At 41.7% G+C, this 22361-nt stretch overlaps 1 protein-coding gene across 1 annotated transcript in view; it reads right to left on the bottom strand.

Moving 5' to 3' along the window:
• The window catches only part of COPG2 (coat protein complex I subunit gamma 2), a 116174-nt gene that overhangs the window by 78936 nt on the left and 14877 nt on the right, over nt 1-22361 (bottom strand). Inside the window, exons 5-9 of the mRNA XM_040471944.1 lie at nt 17158-17237; nt 8467-8542; nt 6824-6916; nt 5809-5895; nt 4600-4757 (exon numbers count right to left, since the gene is read on the bottom strand). Of these exons, the coding sequence (XP_040327878.1) occupies nt 4600-4757; nt 5809-5895; nt 6824-6916; nt 8467-8542; nt 17158-17237 (494 nt within the window). The remainder of the gene's footprint in view (nt 1-4599; nt 4758-5808; nt 5896-6823; nt 6917-8466; nt 8543-17157; nt 17238-22361) is intronic.

Raw genomic sequence — 22361 nt, 5'->3', positions numbered from 1 at the left:
AAACAGAAAGGAATTAAGAAAGCAATCCCTTTTACAATTGAACCAAGAATAAATAAAATGCCTAGGCATAAACGTAACCAAGGAGGTAAAAGACCTGTACTCTGACAACTATAAAATACTGATGAAAGAAATTGAAGATGACAGAAATGGAAAGATATTCCATGCTCACATATTGGAAGAACAAATATTGTTCTACCCAAAGCAATCTACAGATTTAATGCAATCCCTATCAAAATACCAGCAGCATTTTTCACCGAACTAGAATAATCCTAAAATTTGCATGGGACCACAAAAGACCCTGAATAGACAAAGCAATCTTGAAAAAGAACAACAAAAATGGAGGTATCACAATTCCAGATTTCAAGTTATACTACAAAGCTGTAGCAATCTAAACAGTATGGCAGTGGCACAAAATTAGACACACAGATCAGCGGAACAGGATTAAAAGCCCAGAAAGAAACCCGTGAATATAAGGTCAACTAATCTTTGACAAAAGAGGCAAGAATATGCAATGGGAAAAAGACGGTCTCTTCAACAAATGGTATTGGGAAAACTGGACAGCGACATGCAGAAAAATGAAACTGGACTACTTTCTTTCACCATACACAAAAATAAACTCAAAATGGATTAAAGACCTAAAGGGGAGACTTGAAAGCATAAAAAACCCAGAAGAGAGCACAGGGAGTAATTATCTGCCACCAGCCACAGCAACACTTTTCCCTTCCCTCCCGAGGCAAAGGAAACAAAAGCAAAAATAAACTATTGGGACTGTATCAAAATAAAAGCCTTCTGCACAGCAAAGGAAACAATCAACAAAGCTAAAAGACAACCTACTAAATGGGACAAAATATTTACAAATGACCTATCTGATATAAGGGTTAGGATCCAAAGTATATAAAGAACTTATATGGGAATGCAAGCTGGTGCAGCCACTCTGGAAAACAGTATGGAGGCTCCCCCCCAAATTAAAAATAGTACGACCCAGCAATTGCACTACTAGGTATTAATCCAAGGGATACAGGTGTGCTGTTTCGAAGGGACACATGCACCCCAATGTTTATAGCAGCACTATCCACAATAGCCAAAGTATGGAAAGAGCTCAAATGTCCATCGATGGATGAACGGATACAGAAGATGTGGTGTGTGTGTGTGTGTATATATATGTATATGTATATATATATATATATGTATATATATACATATATATATACATATATATATATACACACACACATACATATACATACAATGGAGTATTACTTGGCAATCAAAAAGAAAGAAATCTTGCCATTTGCAAATATGTGGATGGAACTGGAGGGGATTATGCTAATTGAAGTAAGTCAGTCAGAGAAAGACAAATATCATATGACTTCACTCATGAGGACTTTAAGAGACAAAACAGATGCACGTAAGGGAAGGGAAGCAATAATAATGTAAAAACAGGGAGGGGGACAAAACATAAGAGACTCTTAAAAATGGAGAACAAACAGAGGGTTACTGGAGGGGTTGTGGGAGGGGGGATGGGTTAAATGGGTAAGGGGCATTAAGGAATCTACTCCTGAAATCATTGTAGCACTATATGCTAATTTGGATGTAAATTAAAAAAATAAAATTTAAAAAAATAATAAAGAACTTTTTTTTTAAATTTTTTTTTCAATGTTTTTATTTATTTTGGGGACAGAGAGAGACAGAGCATGAACAGAGAGAGGGAGACACAGGATCGGAAACAGGCTCCAGGCTCCGAGCCATCAGCCCAGAGCCTGACGCGGGGCTCGAACTCACGGACCGCGAGATCGTGACCTGGCTGAAGTCGGACACTTAACCGACTGCGCCACCCAGGCGCCCCATAAGTAAAGAACTTCTAAAACTCAACACCCAACAACAACCAAAAAATCCAATTAAAAATGGGCAAAAAACATGAACAGAGACATTTCTCCAAAGACAACATACAGATGGCCAAGAGATACATGAAAAGATACTCAACATCACTCATGACTAGGGAAATGCAAATCAGAACACGAGATATCGCCTCACACCTGTCAGAATGGCTAAAATAAGTAACAAGAAACACAGGTGTTGGCGAGGATACAGAGAAAAAGGAACCTTCATGCACTGTTGGTGGGAATGCAAACTGGTGCAGCCACTGTGGAAGACAATATGGAGGTTTCTCAAAAAGTTGAAAATAGAACTACCCTGTGATCCGGTAATCACACTACTGGGTATTTACCCAAAGAATATAAAAAAACACTAATTCAAAACGATATTTGCACCCCTATGTTTATTGCAGCATTATTTACAATGGCCAAACTATGGACGCAGCCCAAGTGTCTGACAAACAAATGGATAAAGATGTGGCATATATGTACAATGACATATCACTCAGCCGTAAGGAAGAATGAAATCTCGCCATTTGCAACAACATGGATGGGGCTCGAGAGTGTAATGCTAAGAAATAGGTCAAAGACAAAAATATTAGATGATGTCACTCAAATGTGTAATTAAGAAACAAAGTAAATAAAAGAAAAAGAGAGGGAGAGAGGCAAACCAGGAAAGAGACTCAACTCCAGGGAACAAACTGGTGGTTAGCAGAGAGGAAGTGGGTGGGGGGATGGGGAAAACCGGCAAAGGAGATTAAGGGTACACTTAGGATGAGCACCGAGTCACGTATAGAATTCCTGAATGACTATACCTACTTCTGAAACTAATAGAACACTGTATGCTAACTAGACTGGAATTAAAAAGAAATCTAGTCTTGGAGAATCCTGTGAGAGCACAGAAGGGGGCACAAGTTGTCGTAAGCTGGAGTAAGGTGGATCCTTGTCACAGGTCAGTGGAGAGACGAGCGGAACTGTGTCCTACAAGTTATGTGGAAAGCAGAACATGCAGACGATGAACTCGGCTCTTCGTGTGAGGAAATTTCCAAGGAGAGCGTTGAAGGTGTGACCTGGTTTCATCTTTTTGCTCACAGTAAAACGTGAGACGAGAAGTTCCACGAGCGGACAACAGCCTCCGCCCGTGCCTGTGAGTTCCAGCCTGACCAATGCATCTTGGACTTGCGTAGCAGGCCCCCAAACCGCAAATGCCAATTCCTTGTAGTAAATCTCTTTATATATTTACCTGCCTTGGGCTCTCCTTCTCTGGTTCAATTCTGATACAGGACTCTATAAAAAAGGAACTAAAAAGAAATTCTAGAGCTTTAGTTTTCATTCCCTCTGCTCGTTCATAACTATCTCCCATTGAAGTCTTCAGAGCATCTTTTAGAAGTCTGTTAAAGTTTTTGTCTGCTAACTCCAATGTGTGGTTCCTATCGGAATCAGTGTCCATTGACTGCTTTTTCTCTTAACCGTTGGTCACATTTCCAAATTCTTTGCACTTCTGTCATTTTTTTTTTTTTTTTTTTTTTACTGTATATAAACATTGTGAATGACAGGATGCAAAGACTCGAGAATTTATGATGTTTCTCTAGCAGGCAGTTAACTTGGCTAGAATCACACTCCAGACTTTATCTCTTCCACCACGAGGTGCGCCTGAATTCTCCATTCGGTTCTTTCAGTTCGCAGCTACTTTTTGCCAGGCTTTCTAGAGTCTTCCCCTGTACCGTAGGGGAAGTTCAGGATTTTTGCAGAGTTTGAAATCGATTTGGGGGCTTCCCCCAGTTGTGGCTTCCTCCTTTCCAGGGTTTTCACCCTAGGTTTTCATCACTCTTCCAATCTCAAACTATATTCTCACCCCTCTTGTCCAGCAAATACCACAGCTTTCTGTGATCCCACCTCCAGGAAATGTGGACCTCGGGAGACTGATCAGAAATATACAGATCTCATTTCGTACAGCTCTGTCTCTGAGGCATCAACTTCCCTCCAGTTTTTGCCTGCTTTTCACCACTCACCAGTGCTTTCAAATAGTGGTAGACTTCCCCATTGTTTGGGGGCGGCATACTTTTGTACTGAAGACCTAAGTGTTTGCAGTAAGGCTAATGTGACCAAGCTCTTCCACCATTACTAGAAGCAGGAAGCTCAACCGAATACTTTAACATTCCCTTTATCTTCTTTGTTGATATTTACGTTATAGCTCCTTTTTTTTTTTTTTTTTTTTTTTGGTGGTTACTCAAGAGATTACAATATTCATCCTTCTATTATCACAGACTACCATCAAATAATATAACGCCAGTTCATGAACAAGATGAGAGCCTTATAAATGGTGTATTTCTTTTTCTCCACCGTGCCGTTTCAATAAATAAGTCATTAAATGCAGTACTTCAAGATTCTCTTACAAAAATAAAGGAACAAATAAGACTCTTAATGTCACCCCGGCTTTCACATTTAATCACTGCATAGCCTATGATCTGTATTTTTTGTTCCCTATCAGCATTTTATTGTGTTACTGGCAATCATAATCTATTACATACATATACCAAAGCACCCATTAAGGTAAAAAACCAAAAATGTTGCACGACTTGGAATCCCACAAATTTTCTTCATTTGGAAAACACTAAATCTCTGTAAAATCAGCACGGCCCAAAAAAATCCTCCAAGGAAATACACCTGGACTTATGTTAGCCAGCAAACAAAAAATCACTTAGGTTTAGGTGGAGACACTTACCCCTCTTCATTTTCTTTTAGTAAGCGACTGGCAATTCGGATAAGCATGCAGTAAGCAAACTGTGATTTGAGGCCGGATTTAGTAAACTTATTCAACATCTTAGAAACAGCAAGGCGATCGTTCTTTTTAAGGTGATACAGGACTCCCAGCGCATGGTACTAAAGAACAAGAAAAAGGATGTAACATCCAGAAAGCGGAGGAGGAACAGGACAAACTTCCAGGAAAACAAAATCACATGGAACTAGATTTTTAGTAAAAAGATACCCAAGTCAAATGTGTACAAATAGAAACAACTTTTTTGTACGGACTCAAACGCAGGCAAGACTGAAAGGAGAAGAGTTTCACCCCCAAAAACTGTAGATTCAGATTGGACAGGTGGTATTAAAGAGGTGACATACAATCCGAAGATGGTTCTAGCAGGTTCATCACTCCCCTTAGCACATACATCCTTAGCACAAAGGCGCTCAGGTCCAAGGCTTTACCAGTGGCACAGGTCTCTGTTAGTGGCTTTAAGTCATCTGTGACCACGTTAGTAGTTAAAGGATTAATCTCCTAAAGCAGGCTCACGGAGCATAATTATCGTGGCACTTCGTGTAAAAACACAACGATCAGAGTTAAGAGAGCGAGACGGTTTCTTGAGGGAAAAATTCCTCCTCTATTTCCTCATAACTAGATACACCTACAGAAGCTGTAAACATTAAAAGGGGGCGAATAAGTATCCTCTCCAATACAAATGGGGTACTTCACAGAACATTGCCAGTGACCATTTCGCCCTTGTTCTCTTTTAATTAGGAATTAACGAATATCCAAAGGAGAGCTTCCCAACAAAATGGTTACGTTTCACAAAATAAAATTACTCTTGACTGTTGGCGTAACGTCTACTATAACCAAGTTCTGAAAAGCTTAGACTTGAACGTCCTTCTTCACAAATTATTTGTCACGTAAGGGGCTGAAATGCAGAGTGAAGGACCTCTGGAATGAGCATCTCAAACTGCTACTGAATTTAAGAATCTTTCCTGAATGTTCCTACAGCTTCTATTAAACGCTAGCAGGGTCTATGACAGTAATTCTAATTAATGGGATACCTACTAATAGGCTGCTTAATATCACACTTCCGCTAACACTCATCTAGGGAGTCAATAAATTGTCCCTAAAATGAAGGGTTAAAGAAAGCTGATCTCAAGACCTAACGGGACTCGATCACAGTACCTGGACCATAATGTTATCACTGGAAGCAGCTTCTTGGGCTTCATTGACCCAGCGTTTAACCACGTCATAGCTTATCTTCATCATGTGCTAGACATAGAACAAAGTGAGAATAGACAGTGCATGGTCACTAGAGGTTTACAGACATGAACTGGTTTTCTTAGAAAAATCACTAACAGACATTTCCAAATCAAAGAGACAACTCTGTAGCTTTTAGAAGTCTACTTCAAGTCTCTACTCCAGACGCAACTAATAGATCAGAAACTCTCTCCAAGATGAGGAGGGGTTTGTGGGCTAAGATGACAGGGGAGGGACAGGAAAGGAAGGGCTAGTTAATAGGATGGTGCTTGAATAATGTGTACATTCTAGGTTTTACTTCCAGGAAACTCACCTGGAAGGAAAAACAAAAACAGAAACAAAAACACACAGTACTGATAGACCCCTTGCTATAAAACTTGACCACCTACACTCCAGACCCAGAAACTCTTGTGATTCAGATGATCTAATCCATTCACACACTAATAACCAATTTTAACCAAATGCAAGGTGACCTCAGGCTGTCATACATTTTGTTTTGATAAAAAGAGAAAGAAAAAGTATCCCTGAAACAAAGACCACTTTCCAGTAAGAAATTTCCAAGTGGGGCAGGGGGCTTTGGATGGAAGGATACCACACACACAGGACACTAAGGAAAGCAGACGATACAAGAGGCAAGAAGTCAAGTTCAGGTCACAAAGGAAGATTCAAAACAAAACAAAAAACAAAAACGACCTTCAGTGTCTTCCCGGTCTGCCACCTCACCCCCCATCCTTTCTGATTACCAAAACCTTTCAAACACGGAAATGTCACCTTTCTAACTGCCTATATTGTAACGCTGCTCTGATAAAACACTCTTGGAGAAAGCAATAGAGACGCAAATATGTTTTTTGAATGTTTCACGGTTCACGTGTGAGAGAATCACAGGGATATTTTGTTTAGCACCCGCTCGAGCCAGGCAGCTGGCCACTCGTTCACTTACTAAGGAAGACACCAGTGCCGAACTGGAGACGCTGGAGACTTTATCCACAATGGCCTGCTTCATGTATCTTTCAATGGCCTGCAACATTGTTCCCTGAGAACATTCATAAAGAAACGGTTGTTGAAGCACACATCTTCACCCAAAACTACGCTCCAGAATAGTTTACAAAAACCAGTCATATATTTGTTTCCGTGCCAATATTTAGACTGTGTTAAAGGGACTGCCATCTACTAGAGTGACTCTATCGCAGAGGGCAGGAGCTAGACAACCAAGTTGAATCTTCAAAGAGAAAGACTGGAAGGAAGCAAATTAACTGTTCAACAATGAAATCAACGGTCTCAGCGTGGAGAGTCCCAGTCTGAGGAAAAGTGTAAGCCCAGGCTCCACTTCTCAGGGATGTTACAAAGGAAATTCCTAGAAGGGGATGGAGCTGCTTTTGAAATCCTGAAGGATGGGGCGCCTGGGTGGCTCAGTCAGCTGAGCTGCCAACTTCAGCTCAGGTCATGATCTCGCGGTCCGTGAGTTCGAGCCCCACGTCGGGCTCTGTGCTGACCGCTCAGAGCCTGGAGCCTGTTTCGGATTCTGTGTCTCCCTCTCTCTCTGACCCTCCCCCATTCATGCTCTGTCTCTCTCTGTCTCAAAAAAAAAAAAAGTCCTGAAGGTATCTCTGCACAAAGGGGATGTATTTTATACGGATCCCATGAAGCCCTACACATCAAATGTGATCCCTGATAATTTTAGATACCTAAGAAATTACATGTTTAATATGCTACTATAGAGTGTCCTCAATATGAAGTCCTCTGCAAATAAAGTCCTTTTTAAGTGGAAGAAAGCTTAGCACTGTGAAGGTAGCAGCAGATGAAGATACGTAAACAGACGGAGATCAATATTCAAAGACAGCCTATGGCTAGCGTGGGTAGTGTCCAGTCTCAGGCTGACCGATTTAATACTAAAACAAAGGCAGCCACAGCAAAACACATCACACCATTTCCATTACTCCTTCTAGGATCCAGATTTACCATTTGCTCCTACGCAACCTTTAAAACTTGAGAAGACTGTAAACATACACATAAAATATACCCAACCATGACTAGAGCTGAAATATTATTCAATATGTTGGCAATGGCCAGTCTGCCCTTCATTTTATAACCTTTCCTACTCAAGAGTTCCCAGAAAGGGACAGCCTAATTGCATCCCTCCAGATGTGAGGGACTGAGTCAAGGTGAAACACTGGACTCAGACCTATTGTGGTTATAAGCCACTGGCTGGCTGATGGTTAACTAGGTTCTCTCTACTGAATATATGAATGAGGAGGCCTGAGCCTCGTAAGTGATGGATCACAATAGTAAATATCGGAGAAATCTTGCTGTTGAGTTCCTTAAAGCTGTCCTATTTCTTGCTCTGTCATCTGTTGTAAGCTTTACCTCAAATTCTGAGAGATCCAGATCCTATAATAAAGTTGTTTAAAAAAAAAAAAAAAAAAAAAAAAAAGCCTGGAGGCACAAAAGCCTTTCTGGTGGTCCTGTTTCTCTAATACTGAAGATTCACACAGTCAAGACTAGGGAATCCTATTAAATTTACACGGCCACCTGTAGCTAAACACAGTGTCCCCTTTGATGCCTCAGTAAACAAAGAGAACTTACATCAGTGATTCTGCAGAGAGCCCTGATGGCTGGGCCTCGGTATACATCTTCTTTTCCGGTCATGTCCTTAGTCAGACTAAGAAAAATCAAATGAGTTACCATGAAATCAATTGATATCTCTTCTGTGGAGTCCACCCCTAGCTAATTCCCATTGTCCCCATAATTATGTTAATGCAGCTATGAATTCAGCAAATATTCATTGAGTGTCTTCTTTGGATAAATATTAAAACGATTGGATAGAACGCTGTTCTAAATCTTAAGAATATAGCAGTGCGCAAAAAGTCTTTGCCTTCATGGAGCTAATATACTAATGCGAGGAGATAATATATTACATAAATGAAATATGATTCTAGATACTGGTAACTGGCATAAAAAATGAAGACAATGGAATAGCGAGCCACCGGCTGAAATCCCCCAAATCCTAAAAACCCATCAGACGAGACAACTCCTTAAAAGAACCCGACTGGGGCGCCTGGGTGGCGCAGTCGGTTAAGCGTCCGACTTCAGCCAGGTCACGATCTCGCGGTCCGTGAGTTCGAGCCCCGCGTCGGGCTCTGGGCTGACGGCTCGGAGCCTGGAGCCTGTTTCCGATTCTGTGTCTCCCTCTCTCTCTGCCCCTCGCCCGTTCCTGCTCTGTCTCTCTCTGTCCCAAAAATAAATAAACATTGAAAAAAAAAATTTTTAAAAAAAGAACCCAACTAAAATGATTAACTCATGAAGTCGTGCTCCCTCTCACAGGCACAGTTTTCCCAAAATGACAGCTGTCTATGGCTTCAGACCTCTCTATGGAGTTTCCAAAATAAGCAGAGGAGTGTGGACAGAGCTACTAAATTCCACATCCGTACTTCAAAGAGGTTTTCAGCCTTTATACATCATTCACCCTATCTTCCTGTCCCTGTCCTGTGTTTAATCTGTCCCCAAAATGACCATCCATCCCCTCCCCACTCACCTCCCCCTTACGTAATCCAAAATGGCCTCCAACTCCAACTCACTCCACCAGGATGCCATGACGAGAAATTAGTGGAGAACTGATAGTCCTTCAATTTCTTTATTTTTTATTTATAAGAGTATTATAAGAGTATTTTCATAAACTTTCAAAACATACAGAGGAATATAAAATACAAAGTCTAAGCTGTGCCTCACCAACCCTAGACAGTCTCTGTGAACAGTTGCTTATGTTTTCTTAAGGAACTTCTAAAAAATATATATACGACCATAGAGACATTAAAATGCATGCAAATGAATCTCCACTCTTCTGGCACCTCCCTTTTTCCCTTAATATATTTTAAGAATCTCTCCATATTGGCAGACTTTAAAAAATTTTTAGGTATCTGTATATTTTTAAAAACCCAAAATATATCTAAAATATCATTTTAGTGGTAACACAGATTTCCACTGTTGGGATATAAATAATTTATCCATTAGTCTTTTTCAGAGATATTTGCATTTTTCCAATTAGATAAAAAGTGAGGCTTGGCAGGTTTAGTATCTTCTGAGGTCTCGCTCCTCGGCTTCTATGTGACATGAAAGCAGCCATGCACAATACATTTAAAACAATGGGCATGGCTGTGTTCCAATAAAACTTTATTTACAAAATGAGGCAATAGTTTTTGCCACGGGCCAGAGTTTGCCAACCGCGGCTCCGTGTCTTAGTTTGGGCTGCCCCGACAAAGGCTTACAGACAGGTAGTTTGTTTGGGAATGTGTTCGAGGGAAGGGAAGACAGAGAGGTGAACAAAGAAGGAGGGTACTTAATACAAAGGAATTTTCTCTAGTGGGTCACTGCCACAGGCAACTGGTTATTTGATGAGCCATCTTCTGAGGAGGCTTATGAAATACATGTCGGGACCACATTTCCAAGGGATGAAAAGGAAAGAATTTATCCACTAGCTCTCAGCCACTGGCTGACGGTTAACCCCAGAGCGTTCTTTCCCCATTTGGTTAACATGCACATGTTACCTCCCACATGTGAGTTCCAAGTCAGGGCCCAAACCGGAACACCAGGGAAACTGGGGGGCAAGCAACAGAACACGCAGCGCGTGCTTCGGCAAGGCACTGTTCACGCAAGTGAGCTGGCCCCTGTACAGAACAGCTGACCACGAGCACAGCTAGGATCAGAGAGAAGGCCTGAGGCAACAGCATCCAGAACAGTCTATCCTTCACGTCCGTCAAATTTGAACATGTCCTCCATTAAATCTAACCTGTCACTGAGCCTTCAAGATGGTAACCATCCACTATTTCTACAAGAGATTGGAAAATGAATGGCACATGGTACAATCCTTACCGCTACCACTCATTCCGCAGCCGTGATTGATACCCACCACATCCTTCCCATAATCACCCAATTCTATATTCCCCTCACGCTTAGCCAGCACTTGGTTGGTCAGGTGTCTCATCTTGGTCAGGTGTCTGATAGGAGACCCAAACCTTTATCTCCAAGGATCTGAGCTCTTTGTTGGAGATTTACCATGGCTGGACCATTGGCTGTTCCCCATCCTCTACTGATCATTGCCTCAGGCATGAACACATCAAAATATACGTAAGTAAATAATACCTTGAATTCTAGATACGGTCCTCTCTCCCACGTTTGTGGAGCAACAAGCCTAGCTCCTGATAGGGATCAAGGTCAACTACCTCTAGGAGGACACAGCTCCTTTCTTTACCTGCTGGTCCATCAGCATCAAGAATCCAAAGCGACCCAACAGTAGTCATCATTTTAAATGTGCAAACTGGCTCACTTCTCTGCCCCAGGACTTCTCAGACACTGGAGTGGGTGGTGCCTGTGGTTGCCAACTTGTCATTCAGACGTGTGGATCCAGAAGTGTGGGGTATCTCTGTGCTGAAGGCAATCCTCAAACAGCAGGAACCAGGAGTCAATGGGTTAAATGCCTCCCCCTGTTCATCACTGAGAACACTGCCTCTTGAGAACCAGCGCTTTTGACTCACATTCAGGGTGGGGGTGGGAAGCATAACTTCTACAGGCAGGTCACTGGGAGCAAGGGTGACAGATGCCAGTCCTAGTTTCACCTCTCGATTCCTGGACCCACCTATTGTATTTATTGGTGACAGTATCATACACTGACCATCAATTTAATGCACATACTTCATCCCAGAGGAGAATCCTCCAACTTCACAGGGTCCCATCGCCAAACTACTACCTCAACTGAGCCATCACTGCACTTAGGCTATCTGCTCCTGACAGAATATGGTGAAACTACCGGATCTCTTGGTCACGAGCCCACCGTCACACGGCTTTTGCCATAAAATGAGTGGCGAGGTCACGTAGGATACCATGAACCTAAGAAAACTGTACCCCTCAGATCTACTGAAAACCCATGGATCATCTTCTATGATGAGAAACTTATGCAATCAGATTTATCAACCTTTTCTTTCACTGCCTCTGGAACTGTAGTCCTAACAAAGCTTTTCCCTACAACAAGGTTAAAGAGGAACACACCCCTGTTCCAGCACTTGTATGCTTACATTTTGAAAATTTACAGTCTTTCTCCCTTTAGAGTTTATTCACGAATAGGATGTGACATATGGATCTGATTTTTTCTTTTCCCAAGGGACTACTCCGTTGTCTCAGCATCACATATTAGAAAGTACCCCAGTGTTTATCCCAGTGACCCGAGATGCCACCCGTTGTCATATACTACATTTCTATGTGTATTGGGGTCTAATTCTATACATTTGTACCAAAACAACCTCTGACGATGTAGATCAGCATGGCCATGGTGACACATTACAAAGTCATCACACAATTTTATTCCCCTGGTCTGTCTATCCATGTGCCAGGACCACACTGCTTTAAGGGTCCAGGCCTTAATGCTTCACTGACTGGGAGAGCTCCCAGTTCTTCTACAGTTCTTTCCTGGCTATTCCTAAATATTTGTTTTTTGACTTAAACTTTAGTATCAGTTTTTCTACGTCCATAATATATTGCCTGTGGGCTGCTTCACTGAGATTGCATTGAACTTACAAACTAATTTAGAGAGGACTGAAATCTTTATAATGTTGAATTGATCCATTCCAAAACATTGATAATTGGTCGAGTGTACCTGGAGCCTTTCGGGGCTTTAAATTATTCTTTCCTCTTGGAAGTCTTCTGCGTAAGTTTCTCTAAGGTGGCTATGCCATCCCACACCCCCCTACAACGCACCTGGCCTTGGAGCAGGCTCTTTGACTTTGGTGCTGTCAGGCTTTGTGGTTTGAACCTAGATTCTAATGGGTATGGAATGGTATCTCACTGGGGCTTTAATCTGCATTTCCCTGATAATAACATCAAGAACATTCCACGTATTTATTGGCCACTCATAGGGAGGTGTCTGCCCTCAGGTGTTCTTAATCACCATGGTTTCCCAGCAAGGTCACATCGTTGTCTACATGTGCTGAATGGCCGTCTCTAGTTTTCTATTCCTGCTGTAACAGACGGCCACAGTTGGTGGCCTAAAACAAAATGTTATCAACTTACGGTTCCATGGTTTAGAAGTCCAATGTGGGTCTCATTGGGCTAAACTGACCGTGTCAGTGGGGCTTACATCTACCTCACAGACAAGATTGATGCACCCCATCCCAAGTTCCCCCCAAATCTCATCGCTTTACAGCACCAACCTAGACTCCAGAAGCTCATCTACATCCCACGGATTCAAAACCCCTGACCTTATCATCAAAATCCTCTCAATTAGGTATGGGGGAGACTGGGTAGCCTCTCTCCTGAGGCAAAATTCCTCTCCACCTGCGGGCCTGTGAAATTAGAAAACAAGTTCTCTGCTCCCGAAATACAATGGCGGGACCACCCCAGTATAATAGTCAGACACTCCTGTTCACAAAGAGAAAATGGAATGGGGAAAATAAATAAAAGAAGGTCACTGGTCCCAAGGAATTCTGAAACCCAGCCAAGCAAGCTGGAAAAGGTTTCGGGTGCGGGGCAGAATGCTCAGTCATTCTCCACTCCATGCTCTGGTCCTGCTCCCCTGCCCTCAGGGCCATCCTTTCGTTTTCATAAAGGGCAGCATGTGTTTAAAGCTGAGCAGTCTTCGGTCTTCTCGGCCTATATCCTGCTGTAGAATTTGGGACTCGGGCAACTTTCTCTCACGTTGTCCTCCCTCTGTCCCTTTCAGTCCACGCTGGCGGTGATGCTGGCTAAGATTCTCAAGAGCCCTGTGGGACTACCATATACGTACAGAGACTCACTCCATTAGACCAGAGCCTCACCACAGATCTTGCCTAAACAACCCCATCTCTATTTCCGGCTTCTGCTTAGATGCAGAGGGAATCTATGAGTCACACCCTTGATCTCTTCAGAGTGTTTTGTGTGAGTGAAGACTCTGACCTTTTCATCCTCCTGGGGTGTTAGCAAAAGGCTGTAGAGTAACTCCTTTGACTTTCCCTTAGAGCACACTTTCCTACTGAATCTCTTGATGTTAGCGTCCTTTGCAATTGGGGCGGGCTGAGAATTTCCAAAAAACTCTTGATTTTTTTTTTTTTTTTTTTTTTTTTTTTTGGTATAATGGACCTATAACCTCTCAGTTTCAAGTGCACAACATAATGATTTGGTATTTGTAAGGAACGCCTGGTTCTTTCACGGGTGTCTCCTCGATTTATTTCTCTACTCCCGCACGTGTTACCGTGAGTGGCAAAAAGAAACCAGGCCGCACCTCAACACTCTGGAAATCTCAGTTAAACAGCCAAGCTCACGAGTCCTGATTTCTGTATAACTTCAGGGCACAATCCTAAGCTCTCTGCCACCACAGGACAAGGGTTCCCTTCCCTCCAGGACCTAAATGCCCTCCTCATCTCCTTCTGAGCCCTCCGCAGCGGCGCCATTAACGTCCACATTCCCGCCAACGATCTCAGCATTCTCTACCGTGATCAGTGTTTTCTCTACTCCTCACTTCTTTCTGAGTCTACCATTCATTAACATCCAGGTTTCTACTAACGTTCTGTTCGAGGCGGTGTCAGCTTTTTCTGTCCTGCGCCCCCAAATTCCTCCCGCATCTACTCATTGCCCAACTCCAAAGCCATTTCCAGAGTCTTAGGTACTTGTTACAGTAGCACCCCACTCCAAGGTACCAAAACCTCTAGTGGTTTTTTCCCCCTACTTTGAGAGATAATTGGCATATGACATTGTAAAATTTTTTAAGCGCACAGTGTGCTGATCCGATACCCGTACATGCCACAAAACCTATTCCTTTTCTACTGCTGCTGTGACAAATGACCACAAACTTAGAGACATAAGACAACATTCATTTCTTTCTCTTACGGTTCTGTAAGTGAGAAACTCAACACCAGTCTCACTGGTGTCGGCAGGGTGACATTCCTTTCTGAACTGTAGGGTGAATCCCACGTCCCTGCCCTTTCCAACTGCTAGAGGCCACTCACATTGCTTGGCTCCCGGCCCCCTTCTTCCATCTCCAAATCCAGCAACATTGCATCTGCGACCTGCTCCCCTCATCCCCTCTCTTTCCTGACGCTTCTGCTTCCCTCCTCCACTTTTAAGGACCCTTATCCTTATAGGGCCCACCTGGATGATCCACACCATTCTCCCTACCTGCGGATGGGCAACTTCATTTCCCCTTTGCTGCGTAATGTGACATATTCGCAGGTCCTGGGAATGAGGCCAGGGATATCCTTGGAGGGCCATTATTCTGCCTACCACATCTACTAGTCACTTGAAATGAGCCAGGAGCAAACCATAATTCATGGCAACCTAACGGGAGTCAGAGGAAAGTACTAACAGCTAAACAAACAAAAAAACCCTACTCTATTTTTAATTTTTCCAATATTTAGTGACTATAGCAATCTAAGTGAAGATTTTCTGTTTGTTACTGGTGGCAGATATCGTTAGCTAACTAGTCCAATACCCGTTTCCAACCCCTTCTCCCCTGCCTGCCCCTAATACTCGGGCTTTAAAAGCTAAATAGTCACTTTCCTGGTCCCGACGATCCTCGTAGAACCCAGCTGTGTCAAATGAAATCTAAAAATCGCCTTGGGAAAAGCTATTGCATACCTGATAAAAGAGGCAGATGGTGCTGGCCCTCCCTGGCCCCTTTCCCGGCACCCCTCCCACCTTGAATGGTGCATTGCCAGTCATCCAGGCACCTATTTTGCAACAATGTGGGATTCAAGAAACACCAGCCCTCGCCCTGAACTACTGAACCAACACTCTACGCCTAGTGACTACATCGGGCTTTCGGTTCTTTCCAGCTGAAAGCCTTACTAACTGCAACTATATTCAATACAACTGCTGGTTAAAGACAAGCACCCTCCTCCGAAATTTATTTTGTTACACAAAAGCCAAATTTACTTAAATGAATTATAGTTAATAATTAGGAAGAAAATTCTTTTTTAAATAACATTTGGGGTGTGTGTGTGTGTGTGTGTGTGTGTGTGTGTGTGATACATACTCATTCTACAACTGGAAATCAAAATTTTACAGAAAATAAATAGCCACAATCCCAAACACCCAGAGAACCTACTGGTAATACATTAGTATATTTGCATCCACATATTTTCATATATGTACATAAAATATTTTTAAAAGGGAGACTATATAAAGTACATAAACCTGAATCTAATTCTTACTCGGCACTTTTTGAGGACTTTTCCATATCATTAATGTTTCAAAAATATTTTCAAAAAATTAAAGTATCTCCTAATCTGACAACATGGTTGATTAAATAACATTTAAGAATGGCATATATTTATTTTATCCTTTTTGCTAGTATAAACAGTGTTGCAATGAACATTATCACATATAAGTCTTCCTGTGCTATCTCTGATTATTTTCTGACCATACTTCCATCGATGTGGCATTACTGGGTCAAAGGGATAAACCCTGGGCAACTGCATGGCTCAGTCGGTTAGGCGTCCGACTCTTGGTTTCGGCTCAGGTCATGATCTCACGGTTCGTGGGATTGAGGCCCTTGTCCGACTCTGCACTGACAGAGCGGAGCCTGCTTGGGATTCTCTCTCTACTTTCTCTCTGCCCCTCCCCCACTCACACGTGTTCTCTTTCAAAATAAATAAACATTTAAAAAACAAACCACAAAGGGATAAACCTTTTTAAATGTTCGACAAATGTTGCCTAACTGCTTTCTAGACAAACTGAATCAATTTATTATTCTGCCTCCTTTATGTACAAGAATATCAATCTCCCTTACAAATACCTACAGCGTTTTTTCTTCTTTGCCAATTTGATGGGTAAAATTTTATAACTCACTGGAGTTTTTAATTTGCTTTTTTTGGGTTACAGTGAGAATGACTAAAAACAATCAGGTCCTTTCCATTAGTTATTTTATGAACGATCACTTGGAATTTTTTTTAAGTTGAAGAGGTCTTTACATATTACATATACTAGCTTTTTAATATACTTATTGTAAATATTTTGTGTCACTGTGTCATTTACTTTTTGGTTCTGTTTCCATATTATAACGAACCTTTAAAATGTATTAGCAAATCTATTAGCATTATCCTTTGTGACTTTGCTTTATCACATAGGCATGGTTTTCACATGATGACAATCACATTTTAGGAAAGAATGCTTTAAGATATATACATATAATAACATATATATATTAATTCCCATTGGCTTCCTTACAGTCAAAAAAGTAAAATTAACAGAAAAAGAACAACAAATACTCCACTAAATATAGAAGCGCCCCCTCCTAGGTTCTGACCATTCGCATACCTGCTTGTGACAATGATCACATCCTCAGAGATTGTAGCCATTTCTTTGATAGTAAGATAGCACATTCTTCTCAGTGTTTGCTGCAAAATTATTTATAAAAGGCAGCAGTTATTCATAAGGAAATGGTTCTTTACACTATTTGAAGTGAGAGCCCCAAGTAGATATATTTAGAACATTATTCTGAAAAAGGTTCTCACCTACCCCAAAAAAATCCTTTTAAAAATACCTGGATGAGACAACATTCAGAATACTACTGTTTCCCAAACAAGTAACTGATGCACCGGCACACATCTAGGTGAAAATTTTAAAATCCAGTTAATTATACAGAGAGCCAAGCTTTGACAGTGTGAATCCAAAGACATAGATTTCTCAAAGTGTTAAAGGCTTATCCTAGAAAATGTGTTTTTAAAATTCTTTAAATATATACGGGGCGCCTGGGGGGCTCAGTCGGTTGAGCATCTGACTTCGGCCCAGGTCATGATCTCACAGTTTGTGGGTTCGAGCCCCGCGTCGGGCTCTGTGCTGACAGCTCAGAGCCTGGAGCCTGCTTCGGATTCTGTGTCTCCTTCTCTCTCTCCGCCCCTCCCCAGCTCGTGCTCTGTCTCTCTCTGTCTCTCAAAAATAGATAAATGTTAAAAAAATTTTTTTTTTAATTCTTTAAATATATGGATGGAAAGACATGCAGACTCTATCTTCCTCAGTCCAGCAACTTAGATGTTTTTCCTTGAAGTATTTGTGCTTGTATAACCAACTTCCACTTTCAAGTATCAAGATTTCTAGAAGGATACCTGGATCCAAAGTAACTGTTCACTTACCAATAGTAAAGTTTCATCGACCTTCCTCCTCCCCTTCCCTCTGGTTTATTCATACACTACGGGCACCGGTTCCTCTAGCTTGTCTGGCCTCGTTCCCTACCAGGCAACGTCACATTTCTTATAAGCAGTGAAACTCAAATACATCAGACCCGGCTCCAGACCCCAAGCTGTAAAAAGAACCTGGTGGAGACTAGTGAGCCCATTAAGGGAAGCGAAGGAACTGAGGAGTCTCGTGGTGATTAACCAGGAAAAAAATCATCCAGAGAAAGTTTAAGTGAAAAGAGAAAGAGAAAGTCAGGAGGGGTCAGATGAATGGGGCAGATGACAGCCATACAAACCTACTCTGAGAAGAAAACAAAAAATAAAAATCAAAACTTCAGAGCTGAAGAAAATTTGCCCCTTCCCCCCCCACCCTGATAAAAATCTACTGTGAAGCGGAATAAAACTGGAAATTAAAAAAAAAAAATTCAGCTAAAGCACAAAAAACGGGGGTGGAGGTGGGGGGAAGGGCTCTACACTATTAGTCATCAGGGAAATACAAAAAAAACCATATTTCAGATACTACTTCACACCCATCAAAATGGCTAAAATGACAAAGAGTGACAATACAAAGTGTTGGCAAAGATGTGCCTGTTACCACTAAAACACACTGTCTAAACGAACACACAGAAATGTCTAATGAAATAGGAACACAAAATTTAACGATGTAGCCAAGGGTAAAATCAAGAGCCATTCATGGGTGCCAAAACGGAAAAGCAAACACCTCACAGCCGGAGAAGTACAAGCCCAGGGCCTTACAGGCATAGGATAAAGGATCTAAAGTCTAGAAAGAGTGAGATTCTAAAAGGCACATTCTTCAGGCTCACAGAAAATCATTCTAGATAATGACTCAGAAATCTGGCAAGACATGAAGAGCAGAAGCGGTAAACAGTGAAGACAGTGTGGTATTGGCTAAAGAATAAACAAATAGACGGATAGAATAGAAGAGACCCTGAGAAATATGCCCACATAAATACAGTCAACTGATCTTTGACAAAGGAGGAAAGTCAATACAATGGAACAAAGGTAGTCTCTTCCCCAGATGGTGCTGGACAAGTGGACAGCCACATGCAAAAAAAAAAAAAAAAAAAAAAAAAAAAAAAAATCTAGACACAGACCTTACACTCTTAACAAAAATTAACCCAAAATGGATCACAGACCTAAAGCCAAAATGCAAAACTGTAAAATCCGTAGAAGAAAACATAGGAAAAAACCTAGATGACCTTGAGTATGATGATGACTTTTTAGATATAACCCCAAAGGTATGATCATAAAAGAAATAATGAAAAAGCCAGCCTTATTAAAAGTAAAAACTTCTGGGGTGCCTGGGTGGCTCAGTCGGTCAAGCGTCTGACTTCGGCTCAGGTCATGATCTCCCAGGTCATGAGTTCGAGCCCCATGTCAGACTCTCTGCTGATAGGTCAGAGCCTGGAGCCTGCTTCAGATTCTGTGTCCCCCTCTCTCTCTGCCCTTGCCTGGCTCATGCTCTGTCTCTGTCTCTCTCTCTCAAAAATGAATAAATGTTAAAGAAAAAAAAAAAGCAAAAACTTCTGTTCTGCAAAAGACAATGTCACGAGGATGAAAAAAAACGCAAGCCACAAACTGGGAGAAAAATGCCCGTAGAACACACACCTGATAGAGGATTGTCACCCAAAATATATAAAAACCTCTTAAAAGTCAAAAATAAGAAAAACAACTTGATTAAAAATGAGCCAGAGACCTTAAGACACTTCACTTAAACAGATAAACAGATGACAAATAAGTATATGAAAGTATAAGCATTAAAGTGTAAGAGTTCTTTACATATTATAGACGTACACACTACAGGTCATTTGGGAAAGGCAAATTAAAATAATGAGATACCACTACGTTCCTAATAGAATGGCCAAAATCCAGAACACGGACAACACCAAATGCTGATGAGGATGTGAGGCATCAGGAACTCTCGCTGGTGGGAATAAAAATGGTACAGCCAATTTAAAAGATGGTTTGGTGACTTCCTGCAAAACTAAACATACTTTTACCATGCAATCCAACAATCGTGTTCCTAGGCATTTGCCTAAAGGAGTTGAAAACTTCTGTCCACATAAAAACATGCATACGATGTCTACAGCAGCTTTGTTCATAATTGCCAAAACTTGGAAGCAACCAACGTGCCCTTGAGCAGGTGAATGCATAAACTGTGGTACATCCAGACAAAAGAATATTATTCAGCACTAGAAAGAAAATGAGCTATCAAGCCACGGAAAGACATGGAGGAAATTAAGTGCCTGTTACTAAGTAAAAGAAACCAATCTGAAAAAAATACACGCTATGTAATTCCAACTATATGACATCCCAGAAAAGGAGACAGTTAAAGCATCTGTGGTTGCCAGGGTTTGGAGGTTAGGAGGCAGGGATGAATAGATGAAGCACAGAGGATTTTCAAATCGGTGAAAACACTCTGTAGGGGCGCCTGGGTGGCTCGGTCGGTTAAGGGTCTGACTTCAGCTCAGGTTATGATCTTGAGGTTCGTGGGTTTGAGCCCCATGTCGGGCTCTGTGCTGACAGCTCGGAGCCTGGAGCCTGCTTTGGATTCTGTGTCTCCCTCTCTCTCTCTGACCCTTCCCTACTCGTGCTCTGTCTCTCTCTCAAAAACAATAAACATTAAAAAATATATAAAAACAAAAAGAAATACCCTTTGTAGCATTTAATGATTATCCACGTGATTATGATGTGCCAATGCAGGTTCATGAATTATAACAAATTTACCACTCTGGTAGGGGATGTTGATAACGGGAGAGTCTATGCACGTGTCGGGTCAGGGAGTATACAGGAAATCTCTGTACCTTCCTTTTAATTTTGCTGTGAACCTAAAGCTGCTCTAAAAAAACAAAGGCTTTCTTTAAAAAGTGGTAAGGACATGAGTAAATCTCAGTGAACAGCAAACAAAACACCCACCAAAAATGATGCATTATCATATGTGTATGTATATAAATGTGCATGTGTGTATGTATAATATACACGTTTATACATTCGCATACATAAAGAGGTTCTCAAATCTTCCAGGAACAGGTACAAGACAAAGATAAATGTTAGATTCTGAAAGTCAAATATCCATGTTGCAATTTCTAGGGTAACCACTAAAAGAACTTCCAAACTATTATCCCTCTGATGCCCTGTTCATTTTAATTGTCTTTTTTCTCTTTTGGCTTCATTTTGGATAGTTTCTATCTGTCTTCCAGGTTACTGATTTTTTTCCCCCTACAGTCTGGAATCTGCTATGATTCCAGTGTATCCATGCAGTGTATCTTTCATTAAAAAAATTTTTTTTTATTGTTTATTTTTTTGAGAGAAAGAGAGAGCATGAGCAGGGGAGGCGCAGAGAGAAGGAGACACAGAATCTGAAGCGGGCTCCAGGCTCTGAGCTGTCAGCACAGAGCCCCACGTGGGGCTTGACCTTGTGAACGGCGAGATCATGACCTGAGCCGAAGTCTGCCCACTTAACTCAGGGAGCCATCCAGGCGCCCCGAGGTGATACCTTTCTGAGAACTACACCAAATGAAAAGGTCTTTCCACTCTCACTGGTAGAAATACCAACGAGTGCCAGCCCTGCGTTCTGGTGCTCCTTTCTTTGGCCTTGGGCAGTTTCCTTTTACATATGCACAGATCAATTCTTATCCAAAGGTTTAAGTGGAGCCCTCAGCAAATTGCTAGAACTATCTCCTTCCTTTCTTGCTTCTCTCCCTCTCCCTCTACTTCCTTCCTCTTTAGTAATCTGCTCTACAAATTTGAGCTTTCTTGGCTTCCTCAAACTCTGTCGGTTTCCTCAACTCAGAGAGATAACTAGGCTCCTTTTCAGTGGGCCCTCCTTGACCTGATACTTGTAATCTGCCTCTGCACATGAGATAACGCTAGGGCTCACTCTGTTTTTCTTTTTTCCAGATCACAGACCCAGGATGCCTGTTAATCTAATGTCTGAAAATTACCGTGTAATATATTTTGTTTGGTCTTCTAGGTATTTGTGGTAGCAGGATAAGCCTCACCCCTTTACGGCACCATGGCTAGTAACAGAACAGAAATATGTCTTCTTTTTTTTAGTTTATTTATTTATTTTGAGAGAGGGCATGAGCAGGGGAGGAGCAGAGAAAGAGGGAGAGAGAGAGAATCCCATGCAGGCTCCACACTGTCAGTGCGGAGTCTGATGCAGGGCTCAGTCCCACAAACTGCGAGATCATGACCTGAGCTGGAAACCAAGAGTCAGACACTTGAACGACTGAGCCACCCAGGCACCCCCAGAAATATGTTTTTAATATCAAAATATATGGTGAATTCCTAGGTACTCTTTTATGATTAATTTCCAACACCAAT

Source organism: Herpailurus yagouaroundi, unplaced genomic scaffold, assembly GCF_014898765.1.
Source record: "Herpailurus yagouaroundi ecotype Mexico unplaced genomic scaffold, PumYag 100, whole genome shotgun sequence".
Lineage (NCBI taxonomy): Eukaryota > Metazoa > Chordata > Mammalia > Carnivora > Felidae > Herpailurus > Herpailurus yagouaroundi.
This window is presented reverse-complemented; position numbering and strand designations above follow the sequence as displayed.